This window comes from Motacilla alba, chromosome Z, assembly GCF_015832195.1.
Source record: "Motacilla alba alba isolate MOTALB_02 chromosome Z, Motacilla_alba_V1.0_pri, whole genome shotgun sequence".
Classification (NCBI taxonomy): domain Eukaryota; kingdom Metazoa; phylum Chordata; class Aves; order Passeriformes; family Motacillidae; genus Motacilla; species Motacilla alba.
In genome coordinates, this window is record NC_052046.1 from 14,185,997 (window position 1) to 14,199,702 (window position 13,706).

Here is a 13,706-nt window from a genome sequence, read left to right on the forward strand (position 1 = left end):
TGCGAGGGAGAAGCGTTTCCTGGTTTATTAAATGGAGGGTTGGGGTGTTCGCGCTTTGGCTCCTTTCAGTGCCGGGAGGGAAAGAGATGATGAGAGTTGAGTGTTTTGTCATTAAGGACATGGTGCACCTCTGACAGACCACAGAGCAGAGAAGTGTCTTCTGCACTCAATTAGTATTTATTTACTCAAAGAGAGCACTACAGAAAGCATTTGGGAAACATTTTATTCGGTATTAAGACTTCTTGGTGTAAGCATCTGAATAAAAGCACGTTTTTACAGTGAAAACCTCCCGTGTCTACCCTGGTCATTTCAGCAGTGATCCATCAATCAAGCTGATTTGAATATTTATTTAAACATTAAAAGCAGTGATGTCAGGTCCGACCTAATCTATTTATACAGCAGTGCTCCATTATCTCAACTGTTCTCTTTGCCTATACCAAACATAGCGCTGGCGTTATTATCAATATTACACTGGCACCTGAAAGACTTCACCAGGAATATACCAGCAACCTGTCCCTCTGGCTTCAGCCTTCATTCCTCTCTCCCTGCAGAGCCTCCTCAGACACAGCTGGGACAGCTCCTGTGAGGACATGGAACACAGGGCTTCACCTCCCAGAAGCGGCAAGCAGAGATTCAATATCCTGAATGACTTTAGAAGTTTTTTCCAAAGCCTCCAAGACGCAACCTTCACTGAGTTCTTCTGTCTCACGCCCATTTTCTTTTTTTCTGACAGTGATACCAGATGGACTGGATTTTGTGGCAGATGATCTTTTCAGAATGTTGCTATTGTCTAATAAAACTAGTGTTACTTTGTTAAGAAAAAAAATTCAGACTTTTCCAGCTGAAGAGAAAAATTAGTCTCTGCATTTGTATTCATGATTCTGCCTTGCAGAGTCTCACATTTTGTAGCATGGTAATTACATACAGGTAAAAAAAGAAAAAAACTGTATTACTTAAAGTGTCTACAACATTTATAGAAAAATGTCTTTTAGACTCCAATTTCTCCAAAAGTTACTTTGAAAAGAAAAAGGGTGTTATACTTCAGTTTAACAGCATGCACTTTTCATGCTAATAGAATTGAACACGGGCTCAAAGACAGTTTTAGAGTGGCTTTAAGCAGATTCAGCGCAGTGCACATTTCCAGCTGGCTGAACCCAGTAGAACAATACTAAGGTAGCTGATAAACAAAAGATACTGTACTGCAACAAAAAGCCCAAAGGCAATTGTGTTGTTCCTCTTTCAAGAACAGATCAGATGACTCTTAGCAAAACTGATGCAATACACATTAAAGGGCTTTGTTTTATGGTGACTTTTCATTTCAGTTTTGTACTTCAATACTTTACTACAAAATAAGTGATAAAACAAAAAAGATAAGTAAGAAAATGAGGTTGTTTTAAGAAGTGAGACAGTAAAAGAAGGTAAGATCAGGACAGAGAGCCTTTGATGATCTAAAGTGCAGATCTGAGCATGCCGATAAATGGCAGAATATAAAAGTGAAGAAAATCTTTACAGCTTTTAAAAGGATACAATTAAATCTCTGTATTTTTTCAAGCTCAGCATCAGCAGACCTGTTCAAAAAAAGAAAAGTTATTTCTCAAGGATATTTTCTACTTCAGATTTTATTTTTTAACAGTTTCCAACATTACTGTGAATTAGAGTAGCAAAACCTCTGTTTTTGATACAAATGGCTGACATTTGTACATCATTTGCGTTTCCAAAAATTTGGTCTCTGCTCTAAAATAGTCTCTTTGTTGTACGTATGTATAAATAAAGATAGAATTTTCATTTCATCAGCTATAAAATTCTATAAATATAATATAGCTGATGCTATAAAATTCATCAGCTGAATCTACTGTAATTTAAGTAACAAGTGCAACTGCAATTGATTTCAATTAGCACATTTTTAATATCCTAATGTTTGCAGATGATGTCAGTAGATTTTTGGTCAGTAAGTAGCAAGTGCAAGTGCAATTGATTTCAATTAGCACATTTTTATATCCCAGTATGTTTACAGATGATGTCAATAAATTTTTGGTCAGTAGCATGTATTAAAAAGGACAAATACATTAGCAAGAGATACAACTGTCATTAGGCAGTTCAAAGTACTGCTTTAGATGCTTGATGTTCTGTTAAAAACCATGTTTCTTAGTCTGATATCTTTTCGCTGCAAGACACTATCTTTGTAACATTAACTGTCCTTTGACAAAGTCACTGTAATTCTGATTTTTAAGACAGGCAAAGAACAATGAAACAACCTTCACCTGAAACTCACCAAAATTTGAAAAACTGAATGAAAAACATGAAACCATATACAAAATAAATGGACTTTAAAAATAAATATTCATTTTTGACCATTAGGAAAGGCAAGATATAAAATTCAGATAATAAAATTTTTGAATTTTGTTTTCAACATTATTTATAGTCAATTATTTGGGATAAAGATGAATACCAATTTTCCTCAGTTACAGAGTGTGCCGTATATTCATCAATCTCTTTCCTTTCATTCAAACTTCTGCACCATTCTATTGCTGTTCTGATGTACCTGTGTTAATATGAAAATTCAAAAAAGTAGTTATTTATATAAGAAATAAACTCCATTTTCAAGAGAAAATCTGAAGGCACTAAGGAATACAACAGAATCTGAAAGAGAAAGCTATTATTCAAAATCTTGCTTTTTCTCTTAGCTAGCCATTTTTTGTCTAGAATTTTCTTCATATTTAGATCTACACAGTTATAGTAAATTATAACAAAGCTATATGTTTTGCAATGAACAGTGTACAAGTTAATTTTTGTTTGTGAATATCTGCTTGTTAAAATGCAACACAGAAAACTTCTGATGATTCCCATAATGAGGCTGTAATTACAGCAAGCAGATTAGAAAACAATCTGTAGGCAGAGGTCAATATCTGTAATAAAGCAAAAATTGGATAAAGTGCTGTTCAGTTCTACATATCAGCTCTATATAGGACAGATGCTTTGGGGTGTTTTTTTTTTTAATCCACTGTAGTAAATTCCAAGTTGTAGCTCTAGTTATTTTTCTAAAAAGACACTGCCATAACAGTTATAATTGAATCACAGCAGGCAGTGGCCCTGAGTCACACAGGTCTTGAATCTTTGCCAGAAATAAGATGCAGCTTTTATCATAACATGTTTGGTCCATCCCTACCAGTTTATTGTCAGTAAATACTGTTTCTTCATCTAAGAGGATTTATAAAGAATAATTTTTATATTTAAATTGTTTAAATTGAACAACTAATTTAAATTACCTTTCATAGACTCCAGGATGACTTATTTGTATTAGCTGCTGTAGCCCATCAGGAGTAGTTAACTTACACCAGCCTACATCTTCATTTATCTTAGAAGAAAAAAAAAAACAACCCAAACATTAATTTTCAGCTGCAGTCCAAAGGAAAAAAGAAGCAAGTATAATATGCCAATTTAAGAATGAAATATCTGTGAACAATCCACTTTAAAAACTTGCAAGTCTGGGGTTTGCTAGGGATAGAATCTGCTACAGTCTGCTATGACAAATGCAGGGGAAAAACACCTGGCAAAGCCCCAACTCTTGCTTTTTGCTATATAAGAATAAATTATTTCTAGAAGTGTGTAAAAATGTCTCCAAACCTGTAGAATTCTCAACTCTTTCTTGGTTTTGTATTTTATTGGCATCAGAACTTTTGTTTGGTATTCTCACTAACTTCCTAGTAACACTTTTTCATGGAAAGCTTTAGGAATAGTCCTTCCTCTAAGTTATACGTTACCTGGATCTCACTACCAGAAGAGCTGTAATCCCAAACCACTGTCAGGGTCATCCTATCCCAAAAAACAACATGGACTTTATGATCTGAATACACAAACAGTCTTCCTGTGCTGGGAATAACCTTTTCATGCAGCAAAACTGGCAACATCTCTCGTCCATCAGGCTCAGATACCTAGAACCAAACAAATACATTAAAAACCTGAAGAAAGGCTATTTATATCATTACAACTGTCTGTATTGGTTCCATATTTTTTATTCACTTGTTTTTCCAGATCACAACCAGCTCTCTTCATCATGCAATTGCTTCATAAATATAACTTTTAAATGCATGCTTTTGGTTCCCAGATATCTGCCTTCCTATCTTTGAGGATACTCTCAACATTCTTCCCTCTAGATTAAGTCCTATTCCCTACAGTCTGCATAATCCTCCTTATAACACTGCAAGATTTATAAATTTTCAGCTACATACCACTTTCCAGCAGCAGAGATAATAATTATGACTTAATGACAGTTTTGTTTTGCAGCAATATTGAAGAATTCTGAGGAGAGAAAAAAAAGTATTAAGGATTTAATTCCTACTGTGTCTTCTAAGCACTTGCAAATTTTGTTCTGTAAGTTTAGATATGCCCACAGTGCTAAGAAAACTTCCTTTAATTTTTATACTTAAAGTAATAATAAGCGTTCTGTGTAATTTTAACTCCTGTCCTTTCTAAATCAGCAGAATTAATGTAACAAAGGTAAAGTTACTTGGTTGCCTGAGTAATAATGGAGGATATTGAGTATGGATGTCCCGGCACATCTGGAGGTAGGCTGCTCACTGAATACATCTTTTCTTCCACCTGAGTAAAGAGCAGAAAGAAGATGAGTTAGTTACAGGTACTGTAGCATGAAAACCGAATTAAGAGCAAGTCATGAAATTTCTAACTTCCAGAAGCCAACTATAATCCCATTTAAATCTGCCACAGAACACAGACAAATATCTGATTGAAAATTGCGCCCTTAAGCAAACGCCTGTGAAGAAATATTCAAATATTCAGTTTATTTACACTCAGTAAGAACCAAGAACTTCTCTTGTCAGACAGGTCATTACTGAGCAGCAATGTTTGACTACATGTTAAAGGCTGAGTTCCAAGAGTACAAATCTGATCCTTAATTCTTCTTTAAAAATACAAGGTATTGCATTAGCACTTGAGAGGACCTCTCCTCTGGGGGAACTTAACAGACAGGCACAGAGGCAAAATCATTTGCCAGCACTGAACAGCTGGTCTGCAGCAAAGCCAGAACAAAAACTGCATCTTCTAGGTTCTGTCTTCATACAGCAGAAAACATTTCCAAGTACAAAGAGATCAAACTCTAATCAATACATTAGCTTCAAGACTAAACTTCCAAATTCATGAGAAATAGTTCTTGTAGAATCTTACTCTTGAGTTTGATAAAATAAATGTTACAATGAGGAAGAATTTTCTTATTGTAAAATTAAAAAAAAAACAAACTTCTAAAACAGAAGGAATAATCTCATCTTTTTGTATGACTGACAGTTTGATTAAGTCCCTACCATTGTAGGGACTTCACTACACACTGCATAGACAAATGTCTTAAGGAAGCTGCTAATTTGAAGGATTTTGGAACATCCTTTTAAATAGTTATAGTTTTTAAATAGCTTCATACCTTTTTTGTTCCTTTTTGGATTGCATAACGTACAAAATATTTTCCCAAAAATTCTCCCTCTGACTTGAAAAATGAGTCATCACCAGGATAAATTTCTGTGATGTTTATCCTACCATGGATAAATCTAAGAAAAAGAATAAGATTTTTACCAAGTATTTAAAATGCTGTGTCACTAGACAAGCAAAACAGGTTATTAAACTGGAAGAAAACAATAAGCAGAGACACATTTTCAGCAACTCATATGTGAAAAATTTCTATTGTTTCACAAACAGTAATGTACCAATAATGGCTTTTAACACAGAATATTAACATCACTAGGTTCTTTGTTAGCACATGTGCATGGGTGTGGGATTTTAATAAGCTAAAGAAAGTTTTTTTTGCATCAAGGTAAACAACTTCAAGACCCACTTGTTCCATCGACCACAAAACACAGTGATTCTGCAAAGAAAAATCTAACTTTCTTATTAGACCAGCCATACCTAGTGTACACAGAAAACCGCCAGACTGAACAACTTCTGAACAATCTAAAGGTCTTAATTGAGGAAAAAAGCTCCGAAAAAACTCTGAAGTGCCACTAAACATTTTGTTTAGATCACATGAAAATTTAGGAATTACACTGAGGAAAAATTAAGAACACTGACCAAAAGGATTAAAGGGCTAAACACCAGTGATGCTTTTATCAAAGACTTTTAGGTGCTAATAGCAGTTGCAGCAATTTCAGTTTGAAAGTCCTGTTGTTGGTTCGGTTTTTTTCTGGTTTTTTTTCCTTAACCATATGGACAAGGTGACTTGCCAGGAAAATCCATAGCTGAACATGTGAATTATGTAGGTCACCAAGATAAACACTTCTAAACTGTGAAATCTTCAGCAGCAAGAGGAGAGAACTAATTTGCAAAGAAACCAAGTACCATTATTTTAAGTGAAATATGTGGGAACTTCAGATGTCCAGGAAACCATTGAGAACTCAGATTATCAGGTCACTTAAACATTACTTCAGATTCAGGCCTGATCATATATCATGCTAGAAAATGTGAAGTCCAGTGAACAAACAGCAGAAACAGACTCTGACATGAAGACTGTGTTCCATTTCTCAAAGAGCAAGAAAGGGACAAAGTAAGATATTTCATCTTAGATCTTAATTCCCATACAAATACAGTCTTCCTGATAACACAGATACATACCTGTAGAAAACACCCTGGCACCACACAACTTGAATTAGCTGATGGAATGAATACTTGTCTGTATCTTCATGTTGAAACAAGTCACAGAATGTCCACCTGTGTGTGTAAAATACGATGACAGCCTCACTCAGACCACATATTGGTTTTTCTTTTGAGTGTGTGTGTTTGCTGGTAATCACTTCTGTAACTGGAACTGATGCATGCACTTATTCAGATGATAAAAGGACACATATTTTCAGAGTCCTCCAATTCCTTAGTGATCCACTTTAGTTAGCAAATTAAACTTCTCAATCCTGCAAATGTTTTTTTTATTATTTTTAGTGATGCTGTCAGACAACATATGCCACTGGCCCACCTCAGAAATACTATCTTTTCAAAACAGAAGAGGAAAAACTAACCCACCCCAATACAAAACCTGTGTTCTTTTTTCAATATTCTCTTTTTCATTTACATATTCATAAAGCATGTCAGAAAATATATTTTTTTAATCTGAACTAATTACTATAGCTTCATTAGAGTAGGTTACAGAATGTTCGTTTTATAATGTCAAGTTTCAAGAATTTTCAAAAAAACTCACAACTGATAGTAATTTTAAACTTTTTTTATAGCTAGGATTCAATTATTTTGCTAGAAGTTGAAGATCCAAACTGCAGAATTGTAAAGCATATGATAACAGCTACAAAGTAAAGAGTTTAAATTACCTGTGTAGATGTGGGGCTCTGCAGCTGAGTGGCAAAGCTGTAGGTAAACAAGAAACTGTTTCATGTGTTTCAGGGTCTGCTAAAACATCACCTTCAAAAGCTGTACAGCTGTTTGTCTCATATGTCTTTATCACATTTTTCACAGTATGTAAGTTACAGCATTTTAGTGCCAAGGACAAAGGGTATTTCCATTCTTCTGGGCACAAGGAAACAGTCCAACGCTGTGTAACCCATGTGTACTCAGAACAACAATTTGTGTGGAACAAAGGCACTCCATCTCCATCTCCTTGGTCCTTTTGTTTGGCTGGTTTCCTATCTCTACCTTCAGCACAATCACATTTATTCCTATTCTCTATTCTTCTTTGTTTTGATGAGACTTCTGCAGCAGAATTTTCACTTGGTTTTCCACACTGATCTCCGCTTTGATAGTTGCTGTTCTTTTCAGAGGAGCAAGAGGATGCTGCAGATGACTGGCTGACTTTGCATAAGAACTCCACTGTAAATTCTTGCTGCAATTCTGACAAGTAAAGGTGAGCATAACCATCTACAGATGAGATCTTCACATTGCCATTGTCTAAACATCTTGTCAGATCAGCTGTCGCAGGGTCAGGCCATTTAATTTCTAAGATATCACTGAGAAGAATCTAATACAAGAAAAAGGATTGGAATGTGCAGCAAGATAAAAATGACCTGCCTCCCAGAAACTGCAATGGAGTATTTATGTTTAAATTAAATCAGTCCTTCTGCAAGGTGATGTATGAAAAGAAATGTTGCTCTGTATTTATCTGCGTGTATTTATCTGTGGAGGAAGCAAAACATCTAATCTTCATATCTGCTTCTTCCTGTACTAATAGAGTTCTATCTAGCAATAATGTTTTAATTTAATCAGCCAGAAATAAGTAAGGTACATGGGCAACTGACATGGGCAACTGACCAGGGACAACTGTACATGTTTGTGTTTCCAACGGCTTCTTCAGAAACAAGGGAGAGAATGGCCAAATTATCTTGTTCATAGCAATTATCAGTGAATTTGATAAAGAATTGCAAAAGGACAATAAAAATTAATCAATACCAGACAACAAGGCTGCAGGTAAAACTTCAGTTGAGATAAATGTAATGTGATCTCAATGGGGAAAGGCCATCCTAACTATATATAGTACCATATATTTCTATATAGGAGGATGGGCTCTAAGCTGACTGCCACCAACCAGAATCCTGGTGTTGTAATTCTCAGTTGCATGAAAACACACTCAATGTTCACCAGCAATTTAATCAGTATGAAATGTTTGAAAGTTCTAGGAATGGAACAAGAGCAAACTGAACATACCACTGAATATATATTCAGAGTTAACCTGCCATTTGAATACTAGCTGCAGTTCTGAGCAGGCCAGACCACTGATGAAGTCCCTCTCATGGAGCAGTGGGTGGCTGGAGTGGCCAAATGAGAACCTAAGCACACCACAGGAACGGGTTGTTTTGAACTCAAGTATAAGGCAAGTAACACATTCTAAGTGTTTTTTTTATGCCCATGAAGGTATTGTCATGGTAGTAACAGGCCTCAGGCCTTAGGTTAACTCTGCTAGGCCCTGGGTTGGCCTGTCAGGCTCGTTAACAATCTGTTATGAGAGCTGAAGCTTGCTTTATTGTGGTGGACCACTGGAGTGTGGGAAACAACAAGGGCCTTGAAAACATGGGCACTGTTTGTTAACAGGCCACAGAACAATAAAGTGACAGTAAATTGCTGGACAAGGACAACTTCAGGAGTTCTAAAAAGAGTATTTTGGCTTTATGAAAAGCAGGAGTTTTTCTCAAAGTGAGGGGGAAGAAACCAAAGCAACAGAAAAGGGGTGTGGAGAAGAAGCCAACCAACATGGTAAGGTGCTTGCTGTGGCCTAGGAAAGTTATCCTTCAGCATCCTGAAGCAAGTAGTCACAGGGGATGCTGTAAGTTAAAAACAGTCTAGAAATCCAGCCAACCCCCAATGGAGCTAGATCATTCAAGGCCTGAGAGAAGGTGGAACTTACTCCTCAGTGCTAAGAGCAGAGCATCAGCCCTTTGCACTGGATGCATGACTGGTAAGGACTGCTGTCTTTTAATTAAGTATATAGTGATTCTGAGTGACAGTGCTTTAGGCAGCTAAACATCAGCATGAAGGGTGTTACTACTGAAGGGTCAGCCTAAAAGCTTTAAAACTTGCTGATTAATCAGTTGTCTTAAGATTCCCACCATGCTGTGCAGACACTCATATTCAGTGGGAACAGCCAGAGAGATGCTGATCTGGAACAAAGCTTCCAGAAATACTAAACTAGTCTCTGCATGGATGTTCAGTCTGATCTGGTGCAGCCATTCCCACAGAGAGACACTTTGCTCCATTCCTCCCACAGACCCCAGCAGTATTTTCACAGGGGTATTCCAATGGGGAGATCTGACAGCCTCGGAAAATACCATCCTGTTGCACTGTGACCTCCCTGAAAAGTTCCTACTGCCAAAATGTAACAACACACAAAATCCTAGGTTTTACCCTTGCTAGGAATAAACTAACTTTTAGTGTTTCTTTCTACAAAGAAAATGCTTTAAAGGAGGTCTAAGTAACAGTTAAAACTGTAATTTAAAACGGCAGTAATTTAAGAAAGATGACAGCTCCATTAGCCAAACTGCACTCGATAGATCTTTGCGGTCTGTATTCACACACGGGCATGTGAAATTATATTAAATCCACTAGAGAAGTCTTTTTATTATGAAATCATTACTCTCCTAATGTGTAATCCCACCTTTTTTCTTTCTGGAGGTATAACACGTGAAGGCAAGTACGGGCGAGGAGAAAACGCGTTCCGGAAATCTAGCGCTCGTAGAAGTTGTTCCTGTTGAAGTGCAAAGAAAAACAAACCCTATTACGATTTTTTTACATGATAACACTTTATGCTGATTTCATGCTTTTTGTGGAGATGAGGCTATGAAACCCGCTCCGTTTTCTGCAGAGAAAAACAAAAACTCCTGCTGGGGCCGTGATCCCCGGGCCGGCCCGCTCCCGACCAGGGAGGCAACTCTGGCACTGCCCAAGAGGTGCTCCCCGGAACGGCGCTCCCGTCCCCAAAGGCACTGCCCACCGCATACCCGGTAGGCACTGACGACAAAGGCGACCCGCTGGCGGGTGGTCTCCGCCGGCTGGAGCGGGTGGGCGGCCGCGGGGAGCGCCGCTTGGTACAGATACTCGGATCCGCAAGGAGACAGCAGCAAGCGGGACCCCCCCGCGTAGTGCACCTCCACCGAGTCGTCCCCGAACAGCACCATCAGCCTTTCCGCCTCCATCGCACCGGAGGCCGAGCCAGAACGCGGACGGCTCTCGAACAGAGCCGGCTGCAGCGGCCGCGCCGCCGCACGGCGGGAACGGCGGGGCGGGGCGGGGCGACCGCCCGAGCTCCCCCCGTGCTCCGCCCGAACTCCCCCCGTGCTCCCCCCGTGTTCCGCCCGAGCTCCCCCCGTGCTCCGCCCCAACTCCCGTCGGAGCTCCGCCCAAACTCTCCCCGAGCTTCTCCTGGTCTGCTGCCGACCTGATCTCCTGCCGAGGTACTCCCCAGATCAATCGACCGGTGAGGTAACCGCGCCTTCCTGCTCTCTTGGGCAAGATGAGAGCGAGCATTCCGTACATACATCTGTAAAATAAGTTTGAGGGAACTGCACACAGTGTCCTTGTACTTTTTTTTTCTTAATAAATTTTGAAATAAATTTTTATTTGCTGAAAACGAGGGGGTTGGGGGGGGTGGGGTGGGGGATGAGCCATCACACAGCTCTGTACCTAGACCTGGGCAGTAGAAGCCCTATCTGAACAGAAAGACCAAGATGCCAAAGGACAATTTTAACATGACACCTAGATGCCTTTTTTTGACTGTTTTATACACCCTCCACCAATACTTAGAGTTTAATCAAAGCTGCTCTAAGTGGATTGACAGTTCACAGCTGAGTGACAGTTATTATCAACCCCCACTCCCAGCTCTTAGCAAATGCAGTTGAATATCCATATGGGCTCTCTTAGCTCCCTTACCTGCTTAGGGAAGTACAAGTTTCTCAGATCAGTGCAATCATCGACTGACTGCATCCAGTACAACTTCCCATTCTCGACAGTTGTTGTCTCGAGTAGATCAACAGCCAGTCAAGTGGCTGCTGATACAGCCATGCATCAAAATTACCTGATTCTATTCAGAATACCCCTTTTTAATGAGTAGTATTCTGTTCAGTAGTTGTCTGAAGCAATTTTCAAAGTATATATTGGGATTATGAATGAGTTATGAATATTATTATTTATGGATGATGCATTGCATTTTGCTCACAATCTCACTGCTCTGGTTGGAGCCCTCAGCATAGGAACTGTGGAAGTAGGTCACACAGGCTGAAGCAGCAGTGGCAAATCAGCAGTTCAGGGTACAGTGTAGTATCTTCCCTGAGTTTTGGCTGGAATGTCATTTTCTGTTCCAGTATCAACTAATGATCCACAGGCACCAACTGGATGATTAGAACTATAATTCAGTCAGAGAAAAGTTGCAAAGTTCAGCTGTCAGTAATTCAATGAGTTGTGTAGTAGGAAGGAAAGGCAGAATATGATAAGGAAATAATGTCCTAATGGAAAATAAAGATTACTAGTACAAACCAGACTGAGTGTCACTAACATTCAGTGCCACAATGGATTATTCTATTGAAAAAAAACAAACAACAACCTAGCTATGTGCAGTTTGTGATACCTGTGATACCTCATGTGCTTGGGCCAGTCTTGCTTCTCTCTAGTGGTACAATTATTCTAAAACCCAATAGTTAAACCCCAGTGACCTCATCTGTCAAATAAAAAATTTAAAAAAAGAAGAAAAAAAAAAAAAAGCAAAAAAAAAGCCAAAGGCCAGTATAAAGAACTTCTTTGCAGATTTTAAAGGGAAATACCGAGAACAAGCTGCATTTCTGGATATGAAAATCACGTGACAGCAAAGCACATGCAAAGCAGCAATTCTTGCAGCCCATTTTGAAATTCCTTTAAACAAAGTATGATTTTCAAATACTAAATCTTTTTGCTCTTTAAGTCACAATAATTTTAAAGAGTGGGAAATAGTGTGCATACTTTTACTGATCTGCAAAGCCTGGGTCTCATGCTCAAATTTGAATGTGCAGCCTATTTCTTTTCAGAACCAGCGCTAAAGAACCTTGCTTCACATCTCCCCCAAATTTTGCTTTCCATGCTTCTGTGCCTTCACTGATTTACCAATATACCATTAAGAAAATAAATATTTTAAAAGGCTGTACATTTGCAAGGCATTCTTCAGAAACCTGTTGATGAGAAACACTTTAACACAGTGCACTTGAAATTTGTAAATGCTAAAATTCAGGTGAAATAACCTTTAAACCTCTCATGACTCATCGCTATCATACACAGAACAATGGGTGATTATGAGTGGGCAGACAAGCAGCAGACAAGGGGATCCTGACAGTGAGAAACCTGCTGCTTTCTTTTGCTCTCTCACATTCACTAGCTTGTATTGAAGTTCTGTGAGATTTAAGATAATTGGGAAAAACATGAGTGTTTAACAAAAATATTATCCTGTTTTTTTAATGCAGCAAGACAGAGCTAAAACAATTTTTTCCGTGCTGCAGTAAAGACTGAAAGCACTTACAAAGTTCATATGTGCAGGCTATAAACTTCTATGCTAGTTTGAACAAAAGTCTCACTTTATGATTTTTAATATTTTCAGTGGAGGAAAAACCTTGTAAACTTGACTTGATTGCAAACTTGAGCTGTTCTCTAGATATACAGTTCCTAGCTCCTGATTTTTTTACCCAATGATTTGGCATGCTTCTTATCTGCTCATAAAATTACTGTTTTCACAAGCTGACAGTACATCTGGAGCTGACAGCTACCTGACAGAAAAAGACGACTCACCACAAATCATGCAAAACTAAAACATGTAAAATGCATGTCCCTTTGAGTCACTGTTACCTTACTGTAAAGCTTGTATGAATGCTTGTTCCTTGGATCTTTAAGTTCTGAATAAAAATAATTTCCACAAGACATCTGCTTGTAAAGCCAGCAGAAAGTCTGAGCTGTATTTAGATTAAAAGTTTTGTATGAAAATTGTGCTCAACTTAGAGAATATGTATTTGAAAATCATCCAGTTTTCACATTTCTAGTTTCTGAATTTTAGTCTAAAAACTTTGGAATGTTAATACAGTCTTTATGAGCATACTACATTTTGATACATTTCATTTTTCCAGCAAGAATCAAAAGATAATCAACTCTGCAAATGTGTACTTTGAAGAAGAGAAAGGAGTGCTCAGTGAAGGAGAAATAGAAGGAGATAAAATATTGTTTTTGTTTTAAACCAAGAAGACAAGGTAGTGATATTATACCAAAGGAAA

The 13,706-nt window shown here is 38.1% G+C and overlaps 1 protein-coding gene across 1 annotated transcript; it reads right to left on the reverse strand.

Moving 5' to 3' along the window:
* Nucleotides 1–158: 158 nt before the first annotated feature.
* CZH5orf34 (chromosome Z C5orf34 homolog) lies at nucleotides 159–10,697 on the reverse strand. The gene is made up of 12 exons (XM_038124324.1): nucleotides 10,425–10,697; nucleotides 10,082–10,171; nucleotides 7,311–7,954; nucleotides 6,610–6,705; nucleotides 5,429–5,552; nucleotides 4,508–4,599; nucleotides 4,230–4,299; nucleotides 3,762–3,932; nucleotides 3,267–3,355; nucleotides 2,450–2,542; nucleotides 1,528–1,568; nucleotides 159–799 (listed from the first exon to the last, which is right to left on the reverse strand). Exons 1-12 carry the CDS (start codon nucleotides 10,617–10,619, stop codon nucleotides 606–608), a joined length of 1,899 nt encoding a protein of 632 aa, XP_037980252.1. The 5' UTR covers nucleotides 10,620–10,697; the 3' UTR covers nucleotides 159–605.
* Between the last annotated feature and the right edge of the window lie 3,009 nt (nucleotides 10,698–13,706).